An 18,676-nucleotide genomic window follows, 5' to 3' on the forward strand; every position below is an offset into this window, starting at 1 on the left:
GATTGGAGGTGTCCAGGGTTGATAGACGTCTGTATATAAGGCCCACAAGGGCGTATGCAGGTTGGAATTTCATTGAATATTCATTAATTATTAAGGGATTCTATGACCTTGGAATATTGCTTTGGGAGGTGGGGGCTTCATGTGGCCTGAGCAATCTAGGTTCCAGTGTGACTGAGGTGCCATATTTAATGAGCTTAGAATTAAAATTTTTAAAAAATTAAATTTTTGAGTGATTATTTTTTAATTGTACTATGATTATGTTGTCCTGGGGGAGTATACCCCTCCCAAGGCAAAGCTGAACATTCATCACTACTGACGAGCTTTAAGCCATTGTTGGCATGTGTGCCAGTGCCTCCATGAACTCAAAGATAGAGTGACCTATATGTCAGGCACTGATAGTTTGTCTACAACGTGCTTGGATTCTTTGTCTTGTGTTTAACTATGACTGCTCCTGTGAGCTGCGCTCTTTTTTAATGTCGTATCCTTGCTTAAATTGCATCTCTGTTGGTCACTGGTTGCCTACAGTGCCTCTTTTGCATATCGGCAGGTGTCCCTGATTCGATTGCTCGAGATTACGATGGAAAATTAAGAAAAACTTGAAAATCTTTTCTTGTTTTGTTTTTTGGCTGACACTTTATGAGGCAGCTACAAATGGCTCATGACAGCTCATGGTAGCGTTTCTAGTTGGCCAAATATATGACATGGCTATTGTTAGGGAGGGGGCACAAAGTGATGCAAGTATTGTCTTGTATGAATTGGTACTATTTGATGTAGGGAGCTGTCTTAATACAAGGGCTTGCTGGACACTGACGAGGGCTTTTTGGTGCATGGGTGGGGGGGGGGGGAGATCAAATGGTTTTGCACAGAAAATTAACATCAACAATCTAACTTGGGGTGGGGGGCCTCAATGCATTGCTTGCCCTAAGAGTTTGCAGCACTGCAGATGTAATAAGGCTGTGATTCCTAATCTGTGTGTCACGGGGATTTAGGATATGTATTAAAACAACATTTAAAAATTATCAGGGGTGTCATGAACATGAAAAGTTCGGAAATTCCTGGCCTGATAGAAGATAAAAATTGGTTGAGACACACATATGCAAAAAAATAAATAAAGCACATGCCAAAAACAAAGAGAAAAACATGTAACACTCACTTATGTCATCAATGATGACAGCGTTATCTAGGGCAACATGCACTGCAATATCACTCCATTCGTCATATGTAGCAAGTTTCCTGGAAATACATTTTCCATAATTATAATGAATGTATAAAAGAAATATGTCAAAAAAATGTACCATAAAATTTTAATTTCCATCGGAAATAGACTATGAAAATTGACAGCACTTTACAAACTTATACAGAATGGTTTCATTTGTTAGAAATAATCAGCAACTACATATGACTGATTGGCAGGGACAATGTAGTAATTATGATTTTTTTCAGAAAAGGATAAAAAATTGATTTTGCTTCACCCCGTCTAGCCTCCACTGGAAAAACTCATAATTCTAAAAAAAATGTTTTTCCCATCATGTTTTAAAGTAAAAACTTCCAATTTTAAAATTTTCTTATCAAAAGTTGGTAGGTTCTTCAAGATCACCAGCTGTGGCAGTTCACCCTCTTTTCCCTTCCCCTCTAATTTCAGGATGGGAGATGGAAGAGCAGCAAACCATAAGAATATACATGACAAACAGACAAAGGTATCAAAGGCACAGGTGAAGAAACAACAGCGTAACTGATGCACAATGCTATGTTTCCTTTTCATGTCATTCTTTCAAAGAGAAGTTAATTTTTATATTTTAATGTTAGAGGATGGGGGACCATTTAAAAACTTTATTTTAGGACACACTGTACCAGTTTTGAGAATGAAACTACAGAGTGATTTCTGAAAACATTTAGAGCATTTTTAAAATTAAATTTTTTTAAATTAAAACCATACCTCTAGGATGAACGGTTACTGAGATAATGGCTACGTTAGGACTTACAGGACACCCTCATCTTACTAGAATGCAGATTTAAATTCCTACTAGTGGCTTTTTAGGACACCCAGTACGAGATTAGCTACAGTTAAGACAACAAGCACAACAATAATTAAAAAGATACACTAATTAAAAAAGATTCACCTTAATACTTGGGCTATCGTGTTTGGTCCAAACCACTGTCCTATTTTCTTGCCCTCAGTGACGCCCATCTGTGCTAGAAATAAATAAAATAATAATGTCAATTCACCAAAAAACAAACAACCTTGATATAAGCGATGCAAGGGGGGAAAAAGACTGATGTACGTATTCCTGAAATAAGAAACAAGATATCAAGTTGTTGAAAATCCTTTTCAACAAACCACATGGGAAAATTCTGACGAGTCATTACTGAAACATCAGATTTTCATTGATTTAGTAGAATGCATCTCTGACTTTTGCATGAAAGAACAACTTGTGAATATCAGATTGCTACACTGTAAATTTAAGGTAGGTCGCAAATGTATGTATATAACAATCTGAAATTTGCTAGTACTAAAATCTGAGTAGCATCCCATTTAGTCAGTCAAATTCTGTAATGAACTTGTCCCCGAAGAGCAGGTCAAATAACACACAAATAGCCTATATTTAATGGACAAGAGACATTTTTTTATGGCGTAAAATTATTTACCAACCAAACATTGTGATCTCCTTTCAACTACTACTACTAAGGGCGTGCATCTGACTCGAACATTCCTCCAAGGAATTTCAAATGAATCGAGCACATCAGTTTATTGAGCGTACACGAATACCCTCACTTGGGTCCTCTTGACTTACATCTACCCGCATTTACGTCATCTCATCCTAAACATCATTTTTTCCTTAATAGGGAATTTTTTGGGCAAAGCTTAAAGGTTTTTGGTGTCACCTGCTAAGAAACATACATTTCACACAGAGTTGAATAAAAAAAATATGAATAAATAAGGAAAAATAAAGAAAATCTGTAAATTCACCTCCCTACCCCTCCTAGGAGGGAGGTACATTACCATTGGACAAGTTTACTTAGAATTACGTTGTCAGTCTTGGAACGAATTACTAACATACAACTGAGTATTTAACATATATCTGAGTATCATGCTCTAACACATTTATGACGTCAGAATCGTGTCATCTCCTTTTGATTATACAGTTGATGCTCATTATAACAACCCCCATGTTATGATGATAATTCCATTACAACAACAGGGAAGACAAAAAGTCCCAAAAGTTTTCGCATAACGACTATCTTATATGTTCCCTTTCGATATAACAACCACCTAATATAACTTCTGTTTTCCTTGTAATGATGGGGGACGTTATAGCAAGCATTAACTTTAGTTCACAGATAAGTTGCAAAAAAAAAAAAACCACACACACATACATATAGTGGTGTTTTGACTTGAGAAATCCAAGCTTAAAATGAAAAATGTTTGATAGACATGCTAAAACTCGCATTGAGGTAGGAGCTCATCAAGATGCTAGTGTTATTCTTGGGAATGAACTGATCTCATAAGAGGATGCACCATTTTTTTTTTTTTTTTTTTGTTAAATCACCCAGAATATCAAACTTACCAATCTGATGTATGGAATAAGGCGAATCTTTCTTATCCTGGAACATGTTCAATATTTTCAAGTACACCGGATCTTTTGCTTCAGGGTTCCATATCCAATCTGTCATAGGAAACATTGAGAATCCAATATCAAAACTTATTTATGAAAAGCAAACCAAGTAAGCCAAAAAAGATAAAGATTTTAGCATGGATTCATTGTGGAGGTTTCAAGTCAGTACAGAGTTTAAATTCAATTATTTCCTGAGTATACAGTACAAACAAATGAATCATCACACAATAAAACAATGAATTATTTTGTGGCAGAGCCCACACGCATACATACTTCTTCCCATATGTCTCCGAATTAGAGCTTCAGCCATGACCATTTGACCACAACGAAGCATGCAACCCCATCGCTTGTCAGTTACAGGACCTGTACCACCTATGGGTAAGAACTGGCTTCGATAAGAACACCAAATCTTGCTCCTAATGTACTGTCGCCGGCTTTCTTTATCTGTACAACAGATGTTGAATCAAAAATTTTTAATGGGAGAAAAATAATATTTAAAACTCATACAAATCAACAACCTATGAATACATACAGTGAAACCTCACTACAACAATAATCGATATAATGATGAATCCTTCATCAATGATATTTTTTCGAATCTTGTTTGGAATCACCTATAGAATTGTCACCCTCCTCTTGATACACAATGGTATCCTTCACCATAATAAATCCCTCTATAACAATATATATTTTTGAGATTTTGAAACAGCTCTTTTTACATTTCACTTAGGGTATGAATGATAGGGCATTTATGATTTTTAGATATATAGGTTATATACTTATTATGTTGCAATCTTGATATAAACACCTGAAAGGGTATGAAAAAAAAAGAAAAAAAAAAAACAGAATTTTTTTTATTTAAATCGGATTTGTTAAATTTTGTTAATCATTAAGAATGCATATTTTCATATCACCTAACTGATTTTTTCTCCTAATCGGTCAAATTTAATCAAGCATTAATGAATAAACTGCAAACAAACTATAAGCAAAAAATACAAACACCAAAAATCTGTTTATGTAACATGAAAGGTCATTGAGCTCAAATTACCTTCATGGATTAAAATTTTTTTTTAGAGAAAAGTACTTTTATTCGAGGCCCCCCCCCTCCATTAAAGTAAATGAGTGGTGGCAACTAAGTGTGACACATATGGTGCAGACATCTCAATTCACTCAATGTACAACCAAACGGCCCTTCGGCATACACTAAATAAAAATAATTCTATCTACAAGATTGTTTCTTGTACAATGAGTGGACGTGTTTCCGACTTCCATGATGTTGCTTAATAGTTTACACATTTTTATTTTCATACAGATTTAATGAGTTTTGGTAAAAAAAAACGAGTAAAATCAAAATTGTAATACGAAAAGCAAAGTCGAAAGCCCAATGAGATATCTATGTTGGTACAACATCTATTATTATTTTGAATCAGCAATTAGGGCAAGGCTTTATACAGAAAATTATTCCTCTGTTTTTTAATCATGAAAACCCTAGTTCTATTTATCTGCAATGTTTTCTATGCACAAAATCTAGAAATAGAGCAGCTTTCTTTCTCCACCGTATCCTAGGGATTTTAAGTTCATGTCTACACACATTTACCTCCAAAAAGATCTTCTATACTTCTTTTAATCACAAATATTATCACATATCAGTAACATGCAAGCCATACCAAGTTACATTTACTTCAATACAGGGTTGGTAAAAAAACCAAAAAACCGGGTTTTTTTGGTTTAAACCAGGTTTTTTTGGTTTAAACTGGTTTTTTTGTTTTAAATAGTATTAACATTAAAAGCAATGAAATTTTTTCTGAAAAATCATTCAAACTTCCAATAATTAACTAAAATAAAATGTTTATTAATGTAATTAACACTATTCCCATGCTAATTAATCAATAAATATTTATTACATTTTAACAAAAACCAACTTTTGCAATTTAATTATTTTTTGCTTAACTCAATCAATTACTGTGTGTTTGAAAATTCTTTTAATGTTCTTATTAATCATATAATATATAAAGGTTTTTCTCCAGTTACTTTCAGTATACTTAATTAGGAAGCTATTTTGCAAAAAGTAATAAAAATTAGGTGAATATAGTGTATTTAATGAAGCATAAATAATGCAGATTAATTAGCAATGATTTACGATATACAGGGTGATTATAACTAAGGTTCTGATTTCAAAACACTGTGAAAAAAGAACGATTGTCAGAATGACTTGAAAATTGACATGAATATTCCTGAAAAAATTCAATTTTATTTGATAAAGGGGAAAAAATACTTAAAAATGTAAAATTAATGACATCATCCAACATGTGGGAAATTTGCTCGCAGAATGGCAACGATAGCCAGTCATGGCAGAATGATACCTTAATTATAGCATTTAACGATTTCATAATTCATGGGAAACATCACAAAAAATGAAGTAATTTACAAATAACTACAACTTACTTAAGAAATGTTAAATATGTTGTCCACCGCGTGTTCTGGCTATGAGATTGAAAGCACAAAAATTACATGTTCAACAACAGAATCGGAGTATGCCATGGTCATAATGTGGATGTGTTTGCAATTCAGCTTTATTAAACCAAACGCGTCCCCCCCCCCTCCCGTTAATATTCCTGAGGAACTTCTAACATATAGGGAATATGCTGGAAATTGCAATTCACCAAAGTTTGCAATCTGACCACTGTCTATAACATTTTGAGGTACCCCCACAGCCAGAAGTTGCAAGGGTTAAGGTGTATCCTGTCAAAATGAGTCTTCAGCAGCTGCTTTGCCGGTATTGCAATGTGCATCTTGATAGTTGTTCTATCCACACACTGATGCTGTGGAAGTGCCAAAATGATGTGGTTGCACAAAATAGATTATACTGCTGGCCAAGTGCAGCATCATCTACTTGCACATTTTGCACTTTTTTCTTTTGCGAAAGAAATTTCCATTGCTTCAGGAGTATCCACGCAAATTTTCAAGTCATTCTGATCAGTAAGCTACTTATTGTATGGTTTTGGAATCAAAACTTAAATTATAATCACCCTGTATATAGCTGATTATTTTTCATAAATCTGTTACTACAATACAGAAGAACCTTGATTAACTAGGCTTAACAGTGTGTGTGTGAAAGTATAAAAAAAACAACTATTGAATATATTAAGACTGGGAGATATACAGTAGGAGATGTGCTACTTCTTATGGGAAAGAAAATGAAAATGTATGTGAGGTAATGTAACAACTAATACACTAGTCCTTGTCCTTTAAGGACAGCTGGTGTCTTTATTGGATTATAGGACCACCTGCCCCTAGCATGATGGTGTCACTACTGTAGCTGCTTCTTTGTAAAGGGAAAAAGAAACTCTGAGATAATACACCACTACATTTAGATGTGTGATGCAACTTTTATTTGATTTTTTGAAAAAAACTAAAGTGGTTTTTTAAAAAAAACCACTTGGTTTAAACCAAACAACCCTGCTTCAATATCAATGAATTTATGTAAAGAAAAGACAAAATTTAAATTTTGTGATTTAAATCAATGATTTTTTAAAAAAAATCAAGTGCACAATTTAAATCAAGCTGATTTAAATCAATTTACCCTGATTTCACTCAAAATATCCTCCGGTATATTTTTAAACTCTTCACATGTTTTAGTTTTTCTGAGGATGTCTAATAATATCGGTATTTGGTGTGTAGCGCCTGATCACCAAAGTTTTAATAAGTTTAATGAAGTTTTTGATATCACTACTTTGAGTGTGATACACCAAAAATTGTACTACGATGAACCTCTTTATAGGGGCAATACCCCTAACTGAATTTTGTTCAACTAATCAATTAAAACTGTTTGTGATGAATAAATACGTAAAAGAAAAGCACATTTTTTTTGTAGTACGAACAATGCTGATTAAGAAAAGATACCAACAGCAGTATAATTTTGTTGGCATATGATGATAATGTTGCCTCTTGATATAACAATACCTCTCCAACTGTATTTTTTCCTTAATATGCAGAATATCGAGATTTCACTGAACTATATTTATAACAGGGCACGACAAATCAAAAAAAATTTTTGGAACAAATTTAGTCTAAAATTTTTGTTGGAGAAAAGCATATTACAAGAAAAATGGCCATCTATAAAAACCATTCTTTTGCCTATTGTTCAGAACTGTTGCTCCTATCCATGATAACGGATGGGCAGACATAAATTTTGAAAATTTAACATCACCCGCAGATGCTAATTTAGTGATCACACTTAGAATTTTTTTAGCGCAAATACCAATTCCTTAGTTGCCATGGTGACCCATCACCTGGAATTTATCAATTCCTGGCTATACACAGTTTTTAAACAGGGAAAAACAAAATGAACTTCCAAAATAAAGCAGGGCCAGTCTAAGGCATGTGCCCTCCGTGAATCAAGACTGTCCAGATAACACGTTTGAAAAAAAAATTGACTTACCGTAAAATTTATTTCCTAATATCCATACTTGATCAGAATGATGGGAGATTTCCTTGATATCTTTATGCTTTTTATCATGGGAATTGAGAGCTGTATAACAGAAATAAAACAAATGCCACACTTGATTATCGTAATCAAATATCAATGATTTGATAATATGGAGAATTTCAAAAACAAAAACCTGTCTTGAACACAAATCAGAAATACAGTAGAGCATTGATTATCCGAATACCAATCAACTGTAACATCGGTTAACCAAAAGCGTTCTAGCCAGCCAATTCACTGCCTTAAAACGGCTGTGAAGTGATTAGAACAGCAAGAAGAATGTGATGTCCAATTGCTGTCTTTAAGACATTTGGAAAACTCAGCGGCAAAACAATGAATCTCAGGACTCATTTCCGACTTTTTTCCTAAACTGTAGGCCTACTTTAATGGCCATTTTGAACTTGTAAAACTAGGCTAGTCAGTTCGCTGTGTTGTTGTAAGACGTGTAATACAAAATGTATATAGTTTTGTGTTTAATATCACTGTTTCTTTGTTTTATATTGCTCCTATGACACTGGTACAATTTTTTTCTTGAATGATCGTTTATCTGAACACCCCTAGTCCCCAATTGTTTCAGATAATTGAAGCTCTACTGTAGTATTGCCTTCAGTCGATGAATGTTCTTAAGGAGAGATACTACTTGACGCAAAATCTAAAGTAATGTTTAGTCTATTGTCCTTTTCGAAAAATCACTACACTAACGTATTTCCTAGTCTTTGCCATATTCATTGGTGATTTTTTTGAGTATTATTAGACAAAGATATCTACTCTTCCATACTGTCCTCATTTTTCTTTTTGCACACTGTACATGCACCTCATAAACATTCTTCTGGGGAATGTCTAACGATTAGGTACATACTGCAACGGGTTGCGCGTGAATATGCGAGACCTTAATCCTGACATATTTATGTTGTAAGAATTAAGTGTGTTTCGTGTTCTAGTGATAATGACACCTGTTCCCGATATTTGAAGTGAAAGTGGCAGATGTCCAAATTTTTTTTGTTGTGTAAATATCATGTTGGTGGTCTGCCTGCTTTCTGAGGGTAGAGACATTTTCAAATGAGAAACTGGCTCACATTCGTGTTGAGTTAGTCAACTACAAGTACTAAACTGTACATGCACCTCGTACACTCTCCAGAATTTCTAATGAATCGGCATGTGCTTGAATGTGAATACTAAGTGTATGTGTGGCCCATGACATATTTATGTTGCCAGAGTTGTGCTTGTTAAGTGTTTTTGCTGGCGCCTTTCGCCATCTATCTTCCATATTTTGGGAGTACAAACTGTAATGAATTTGCATAAGAGAATTGTTTTTTGAGGATATCCAGGCCTTAAGGCTTTTAAATAGTGCATATAGTACTGTAAATAAATAACATGAAAATGGAGCAATTAAAATTACTATAATTCAATATAAATTTACCATATGGCTTAGTTTTGTACTAGCACATATGTACTGGTCAGTGCCGTCACAGTTATCCAGACGAAGATATGTAACTGCGATTTGTAGCAGCCCTTTACTTCCACACCTTTGAGCAATTTTAGCAGTAATTAGCAAATTGCATTTAAAACAATAAATTTCAGTTTTCTGCCAAATTTAGTGACATCTCATATTCAAGATCCTAACTTCCTGCATTCTCCTGGATGAGATGTATGGTGAACCCAAGTATGAAGGTATAATTTTATTTGAACCCATATGGATATTACTGACATCAATTACAACGGGTGAATAGTTTTATCAAGTGTGCCTGCGCACCCACCTATGCCATTATTGCGGACCATAGGTTGAGAAACGCCGAACTATATATATGTTACTGTCAAACCCAAAGTGCGGCCGATTCACAAAGTGGCTGGAGATCCCTGACCAAAAATTGCTGATGTAAAGCCCGGTAGGAGACAAATACATTTTTTCAAATCGCTGTGTGATACATGTGTATATACAGAAGCTGAATTGGATTAGCTTCATGTGACAAGAGAAAAAAGTGAAATTGAAGAGAAAAACTATATAAAAGTAATAATATAAAAATAGTTTTTCTGCCAAATTTTGTAGAAAAAAATGATTACCGCATCATGAAAATGGTTTGTCACAACTAATGTGACATAATTATAATGAAAAAATATGCCAACTTGAACATGCCACTTCAATCCCGAATCATGTCTTGTCATTGGACATTGGCTGGGCCAATATTTATTGAAATTGACCAATTCACAAAGTGGCCAGCTCGTCACAATTGACCAATTTCAGGCTTTGGCTGTAACATATATAAGCACATGTACATGACATTAAATGATGTTTAAAAATTTGGACGGTGAGATCAAATGAAACCTCGCTAACTTGCCATCCACTTATATATAAGTCGGCATGCCCATCGATACTTTCCACAGGGTCGTAACTAGAGGAAGGGGTAAAATTTAGGGGGGAGGCAGTAAAATAATGTTTGCCCCGGGAGGCAAAAATCCTAGTTACAGCCCTGCTTCTGGGGTGTCAAGTTATCAAGGTTTTACTGTAATTACAGAATAATGGGAATAACATTATAGTCGATACAGCTGGCTAGTGCCTACAGATAATACATGGAAAATGCATTAAAAGTAAAATCGAAACAAAAACTCACACAGACCACTCGAACTGGCCAGGAAATGATAGAAATCCATGTCCAGTTGTGTAGGAACGGTGGGGGTTAAGACGAAGATTCACAATTCAGAAAACCGGAAAGCATCATCTTGGAGGATGTTGGTGTTGTAGACTTCACTGAAATGAATAAACAGATAAAAATTATCAATAATGTTTCAGATTCAAATTCTTCTCTTAGAAATGAGCTGCTATGGTCGCAGCGACACACTTTAACGAGGCCCCCAAAGCAGAATATGAGGGGAAACTGACGTATGTCACAAGAACAACCATTGTTGCTACTACTGTTACTAAACCACACATGCATTTCATCTACATTCCTCTGCAGAGCTTCCAATGAATTGGTACATGTTGTAAACATATCGTGAAGTTTGTATCTGTGTAATGCTTGTTATGTGAAGTGCTGCCATCTATTTTTCTCATTAAGAGTGAAGTGCAATGACTGAATAATTATATTATTGTAGGCCTGTTGTGCTCTCTGTGACGGCGAGACTTATTAATAGGGAGATCGGCACAAATTCGTGCCTCGAAATTTGAAACCATAGAAAACAGACTTCAGCTGACCACCACTGTTCGGGGTTGGAGGGGGGATGTTTCGATGAGAGTCTGTGACAAACACTATTATGGGAATTTTTACCACAGTACATTTCCAGTCAGTTGACGGACTCATTGCAAAACATTCTACTTTGAGGTTAATGAGCATCCCACACTATGACGGGACAGTTCACAAGCTATTCCTCAATGATCAGCCATACCAAGCAAACATTCATGTTATCGAGTATCAGCAAATTTTCAAGAATAAACAAGACCAAAACTGGCTTAGCGGAGAGGCTCAGAAAAGATGTACTAATATTCCACTGGGCTTCGGTACAGAGAAATTATCTTGTTTATGCTTGCTGTGCCAATCTAATCCTCCAAACTGGATGGCACCAATTCACCATAGCGATTAAAAAATTGGCATAGAGTCCTGAAGTTTTACGAGTAATAATAACTAAGGTGTTATGTATCTGGCAACACCAGAAAATACAGTATTATGTTTTACGAAGGTGGCAACACTTGAAGGGAATGACAACATGGCGGGAACGAGATGTAAATATTGTTCCGTAATAAATTAGTTAAGAATTATCGTTCATCTCATGATTCACTACCGAAACGGCTCATAAAGTACAATAAAGTTGGCGACGAGTGAAAAAAAAAAAGAATCGGAAATGGCAGACATCGACGATCTAGTAACCGTTTTAAGTAATTTCGTCTCGAAACTAAACGAAACTCATCCAGCATCTTCAACCAGCGTCAATGTGAAAACGCTTCTCCAGTCACAATCGATCTCGTTTGAATGCTACGACGAAGCTAACGAAAGTTTCGGTGAATATGTACAAAGACTCGAAAACTACTTCCAGCTCAAAGGACTCACGGATTCAACAGCCGACGTCGCCGAAGCCAAGAAAATGGTGCTAATCAACTGTCTCGGATCCAAGTACTATCACCTGCTTTCCAGTCTAACTTCACCGGATCTCCCTTCATCGAAGACGTACGACGACCTGCTGAAAATCTTGAAAGATCATCTCTGCAAAAGGGTAAACATCCTGACGGAACAACACAAGTTTCTTTGCCGCACACAACACCCAGGTGAGCCGATTTCGAATTATATCGCTACATTAAAAGAACTTTCGAAAACCACCGAATTAAAATCTAGTTGTGAAAATGCTGAATGCTCAAAATCTGTCATCAACCTCATGTTACGTGCTCAATTTATACGAGGATTACAGGATGCCGAAATCCGCGAAAGAATTCTACAACAAGCTGAACTGACATTCGACGAAACACTCGAAGTCGCATTAGCGATTGAAGCTTCGAAAATAAAGAACTCTACAAGAGTAATTACGGTTCCAGTGTGAATAAAATTGCGCAATGTAATAACAGCGGGAGTTCGCGACGGAAATCGACTCCGCATCGACGCGACAGATCGGCAAGTCGGAAGCGAAACCTCAATTTGAGAGACATCGGGTTAGAAAACGTGTGTCTCCATTGCGGAAAAAACAACCACCAGACTCAAAACTGTCGAGTGAAACACAAGCTCTCATGCCAGATTTGCTTCAAAAAAGGTCATATCAGTAGAGTATGTATTACAGAGCTTCTGAAACGGAAAAATAAAAGCGGATCTGAAGGAAATACTGTTCAATATGTCGAAAATCCAGATCACTTTCAAGTGAGCCAAATTGTTGATATATGCACTAACACTGCTGAAAAAGACGATAGAATATTTGCAGTCATTCAATTAAATGGGAAAAATTGTCGTTTCGAATGTGACTCTGGTAGTCGTGTGAGCATCATGAACATAAGTGACTACAGGCGCTTAAACCTAATTCTTCCGATCCTGAAAACAAATATATTTTTCCGAAGTTATACAGGTGAAATTTTCAAACCTATCGGATACGTCAAAGTGACTGTATGCTACAATGCTAAATCCAGTGAAGAAGAATTATACCTTGTCAATTTGAAGAGAGAACCTATCCTTGGTCGAAATTGGATGCGTAAATTGGATATCAACATAAATGACATTCATGATTCCTCAAGTGTCAAGCATATACCTGTGTGTGCCGTAAAAAGATCTGTTCCTAGTATTGTCAATGAATACTCTGATGTTTTTGAACAAACAGTGGGCAAGATTCCAGATTATACATGCTCCCTGAAATTGAGGAAAGATGCCAAACCAGTGTTTGTTAAACCTCGTCCAGTACCATATGCTTTGCGTGAAAAAGTTGAAAAAGAACTGGATAACTTGTGTGATCAAGGGATCGTAGAAAAAGTGGATCATTCAGAATGGGGAACTCCACTTGTCATCGTGCCAAAATCTGATGGTTCTGTAAGACTTTGTGCTGATTATAAGGTGACTGTAAACAATCAACTTCATGATGCCAGACACCCAATACCCAAGATTGAAGATATATTCAACAAGCTACGAGGTGGATCATATTTCTGCACCTTGGACATCCATAAAGCATATTTGCATTTAGCAGTCGATGAAGACAGTGCAAAAGTTCAAACGATCTCTACACATCGAGGTACCTATTTGGCAAAAAGATTGTTTTTTGGTATTAAAACTGCACCGAACGAATTTCATTCTTTCATGGATCAGTTTGTTCAAGATTTAGATGGAGTAACTGCATATTTTGATGATTTAATTATACAAGGCAAGACTTATGAGGAATGCACAACACACTTGCTGAATGTTCTAAATAAATTACGAAAATATCATTTGCATGTAAATATCAACAAATGTAAATTTTTTGAAAAAAGTGTAGAATACCTTGGACATGTTATAACTTCCAAAGGACTGAACAAATCTCCAGCTAAGATTCAAGCTATTCAAGAAGCACCCAGACCAAAAAATGTTGACGAATTGAGACAATTTTTAGGCTTAGTTATGTATTACTCGAAATTCATCAAGAGTGCATCAAGGTTACTTCACCCACTAAATAATCTTCTCAAGAAAAGTATTCCGTTCAACTGGACAGCTGATTGTGAAGCAGCATGGATAAAAATCAAGTCTGAAATTGCTAGTGACCAAGTCCTCATACCATTTACTCCAGAACTTCCAGTGACTTTGGCTACTGATGCTAGTCCACATGGTCTATCCGGAATATTATCGCATATTATGCCTGATGGAAATGAACGTCCTATTGCATTCGCTTCAAGATCACTAACAGCTGCTGAGAAAAATTACAGCCAGCTCGATCGAGAAGCTACAGCTGTGTATTGGGCATGCAGAAAGTTCTATGATTACATCTTTAGTCGAAAATTCACATTGGTTGTGGACAATAAACCAATGATGACTCTCTTGCATCCAGAGAAAAAACTTCCAGCATTGTCAGCTACAAGAATGTTGCGGTATGCACATTTCCTTTCCAACTTCGACTATGACATCAAACATCGAAAATCATCCGAACATGCAAATGTAGACTATTTGTCGAGAAGTCCCTTACCACTGACAGATGTACAAGTCAATACTGTTGATGATGAATACATCCTGCAAGCATCAGTGATTAGACACATATCCACAGACACAATTACTTCTGAAGAAATCCGAAAATATACAGAATTGGATGATGATCTACGTGAACTAAAGAAAAATGTGATGGAAGGAACTTTATATGACCCAGAAATAACATTACAAGAAGGAATTCTACTTCGTGGACAGCGTGTAATAATACCTAAGACACTTCAACCAACCATCCTTCAAGAACTACACTCAACTCATTGTGGAATAGTAAAGATGAAAGCACTTGCTCGAAATTACTGCTATTGGAAGAATATTGACTCTGACATAGGAAGTCTAGTGAAAAGTTGCAAGAACTGTTGTGATGTCAAGAAAAACCCCCAGAAAGCTCCAGTGCACAATTGGGAAAGTCCAACAAGAAATTGGCAACGTGTTCACATGGACTATGCAGGACCTTTCATGGGACATTTTTTCTTACTTGTCATCGATGCAAAGTCTAAATGGCCAGAAATCTACTACATGAAGAAAGCTCCAGATTCTGCTATTACAATTCATTTCCTGCGAGAAATATTCAGTCGACATGGACTGCCAGAAATTCTCGTTAGTGATAATGCTTCAATTTTCAAATCACAAGAATTCATGGACTTCTGCAAACGAAATGGTATTCGACAACGAATGATAGCTCCTGGTCATCCCTCAACAAATGGACAAGCAGAACGTTATTGCCAAACCCTGAAGACAAAACTGAAATGCATGGAATTCGAACGAGGAACACTTCACGAAAAATTATGTAAACTATTGTTTCGGTACAGAGCTACACCTCTTTCATGTGGAAAGACACCAGCAGAATTATTGTTGGGAGAGAATCTCAGAACAAAGCTAGATCTCCTCAAACCTACAACTCCTGAGTCATACAAGAACAATGCAACACAGCCAGTCTTTGACAAATTTTTCAAGGAAGGAGATAGAGTACAGTCAAGAAATTACACTCATTCAAGCCTATGGAAGTATGGAACTGTTGTTCAACGATTGGGTCGTGTTCATTACCTAGTTGAACTAGATGATGGATACATTATCAAGAGACATTTTGAACAGCTTCGACGGTGTGAAGTCAATCGACCGTCTTCTCCAACTCCTATTCGACTATCAGTTCCTATGAGACACTTCCCTCAAAAGAAATCTGTCACTTTTAGTGATCATGTATGTCAACGAGAGATTCCTGCAGTTTGCCAACACAAGACTTCATCTATGGTAGATGCTTCTACTGAAACAGCAAACTTCAAACCTACAACTCCTCGATCAACAAGAACTATTTTTCCTCCAGCTCAGACTACTCAACTGAGACGCTCAACTCGTTCCAGAAAACCAGTTCAAAGATTGAACTTGTGACTGTTCAAATGTTGATTCTTGTGTATAACTTTTGTTTCTATCATTAATCATCTCTTAATTTAGTGTGGGAGAATTGTTATGTATCTGGCAACACCAGAAAATACAGTATTATGTTTTACGAAGGTGGCAACACTTGAAGGGAATGACAACATGGCGGGAACGAGATGTAAATATTGTTCCGTAATAAATTAGTTAAGAATTATCGTTCATCTCATGATTCACTACCGAAACGGCTCATAAAGTACAATAAATAAGGACAGCTCAAAAACTCTATTAGCATACCTACCGACATGGACGTCGGTTACTAAGTTCCAAAATAGTAGAAAAAAAGGTTTGGCTCAAACTATTTGTCAATCACCGATATACATATCACAGATAGAAATAAATTTACATGAACATGTGTTTCATTTAAATAAACCTAATAGTTAATTGGAACAAAACACTGTGTACAACTCACACATAATGCTCAAGGGAACAGAGAAAAGTATCGTTATAGCTGAAATATTTCAACGCCAGGGGGGAAAGTGTGCCGATACCAGCGACTAATATCATTAAAATAGGCATCAATACATAAGAGAGGATACATATAAAGAGGGCATCGATACATAAGTCTCACTTATTCACTATGGGGTAAGGGGGTCATATGAACTTTCTAGTCTTCCTTCGGAGAGTTAACATGACCCCATTGTGTTTATATTTCATTAAAATTACTGACCTAGGCTCCAGCAATGCTGTAGTTGATAATAAGAAGCAAAACAAAGTATTAACAAACATTATTTGTGCAAGATGTAGAACCTATCAATAATTCAGTGAAAATTATACCATTATTTCTATGAGGCATATTCACTAAGCTAATTCCCCGAGAGGTTTTCAATGGCATTTTAAAAAACACCACCCATACATGGATGAGAAATTTTCACTGAAACTAACACAATTGTTGTTTCCAAACTAACGAATTACATGTAATTAAGTGTAACATAAAGGAAAGTAAACCAAGCATTTAAGCTCAATGGAAACAAAACCTTGTATAATAATAATAATAACGTTAATCATTAACCAGATCAAAGGTCACACAAACTCGTAGAGATTACACACGTTTATGACGAATTTGACAACTGAAATGTCCAACCTGATGACGAATGCTTTCTATTACAAAAAGGGTGATAATCAGCAGCGAGAAATAAATAAATAAAAAATAAATAACTGGGGCGCTCTTACTCTTAATTGGGAACATTGCGAAAGGGGGAGGGAAAAAAGAAACAGTAAACAAAACTTCATTTGCTTTCGTGCGGACGCTTGCGACTATCCATCCGCGAACGAATCAATCATGAACATTTTTCGGTTTCGAATTTGTTATCGCAGAGAATAAGAGAACCTCTGTGATTGGTCGTTTGTTTCTAACACAATTGGGTTCGTACACGTCAATCACGAATGGAAAAAGTAAACAAGACTAACAGAAAGGTTTCCACATATTCAGGAGAACATATAGATCCCTGACCATATTTCTTTTTAAAAAAAAAAAATACGGGTCATTCAGATCCTGAATACAGGATCGATTCCACTTGGAACAATTGGGTGAAACTATTATTCCAAAATGCAATTTCCTCAAATAATTTAGGTTGTTGAATCGACAAAACTCCGACCCACCGTTCTTCACTACTACTTTTTTTTTTTTTTTTTTGTAACGGGAGTTGAAACCATTGAGAAGAAATATAAGGACATATTCTAATTTCTCCTCTAAGGTTGAAACCGTTTAAAACCTCATTTTTGTTTTTAATTTTTGTCAACAGATGTCAGGCATAATAATAACAATAACACGAACGTTCGGGATGCTAATTTCGCAAATTTGGCTTTTCAGCCAATCACGTCTCTTCTTGGTTTGAGATAATTTTTGTTTACGATTATTCCCACTACCTTAATATCGTACGATCTGTTGTGCATTTCCGTCACAAGGTGGCTTCGTTATATAATTATTGGAATGTATTCTGAAAGATTAACACGCTTGTATACTAAACAAAATTTCAATTCGCGTAAGGGAAGGGTTAAAATTCTGTGGCTAATGGTAGCGAGTGATGAAAAAGTGGTAATTTTACATTTCGAAAAAAAAAAATTTCTCACTAAAAGCATATGCTTTTAGCAGTAAACAGTTTTAGGGCCTTTTCCTTCAACCGAGAATTGGTGTAGGTCATAGTTTCCCAACCTTTTTTGTCCCATCGCCCCCCCCCCCTTCTTCAGAAATTTTTTTCTCCCATCTCCCCCCAACGCAATCTAACCATGGGCGGAGATGCGTGGGGGCATTGCCCCCCCCCCCAGAGTCAAACGTGGAGTCGACTGATCTAATGCATATATGTATAGATGAATTGACATCATCATCATCGGCCCTCCCCAGCAATAATGACCTTGCCCCCCCAGACTTCCAAGTCAATCTCCGCCTATGAATCTAACCCATAGGATCCTATGTTATACCCGTAGCTTCTACCTCCCACTGGAACATTCCATCACCCCCCCCCCAGGGGGGAGTTAATGCCCACGTTGGGAATCACTGGTGTAGGTGATAGTAC

At 36.2% G+C, this 18,676-nt stretch overlaps 1 protein-coding gene across 7 annotated transcripts in view; it reads right to left on the minus strand.

The window, feature by feature from the left end:
* LOC149068076 (cysteine protease ATG4A-like) overlaps positions 1 to 17,548 on the minus strand; it is a 34,461-nt gene extending 16,913 nt beyond the window's left edge. Inside the window, exons 1-7 of one of the 7 annotated variants that reach the window (XM_089251818.1) lie at positions 17,334 to 17,548; positions 10,710 to 10,846; positions 8,056 to 8,145; positions 3,888 to 4,058; positions 3,567 to 3,665; positions 2,121 to 2,193; positions 1,154 to 1,233 (exon numbers count right to left, since the gene is read on the minus strand). In XM_089251818.1, coding sequence (XP_089107944.1) covers positions 1,154 to 1,233; positions 2,121 to 2,193; positions 3,567 to 3,665; positions 3,888 to 4,058; positions 8,056 to 8,145; positions 10,710 to 10,749 — 553 coding nt within the window. In that variant the 5' untranslated portion in view covers positions 10,750 to 10,846; positions 17,334 to 17,548. Of the gene's footprint in view, positions 1 to 1,153; positions 1,234 to 2,120; positions 2,194 to 3,566; positions 3,666 to 3,887; positions 4,059 to 8,055; positions 8,146 to 10,709; positions 10,847 to 16,830; positions 17,145 to 17,172 lie in introns of those variants that run through there. The other 6 variants (XM_089251817.1, XM_089251822.1, XM_089251820.1 and 3 more) reach the window with 6 other exon arrangements.
* Positions 17,549 to 18,676: the final 1,128 nt, after the last annotated feature.

Source organism: Pholcus phalangioides, unplaced genomic scaffold (genome assembly GCF_987345545.1).
Source record: "Pholcus phalangioides strain wild (caught in Gottingen) unplaced genomic scaffold, Ppha-v1.0 ptg000027l_1, whole genome shotgun sequence".
Taxonomy (NCBI): Eukaryota; Metazoa; Arthropoda; class Arachnida; order Araneae; family Pholcidae; genus Pholcus; species Pholcus phalangioides.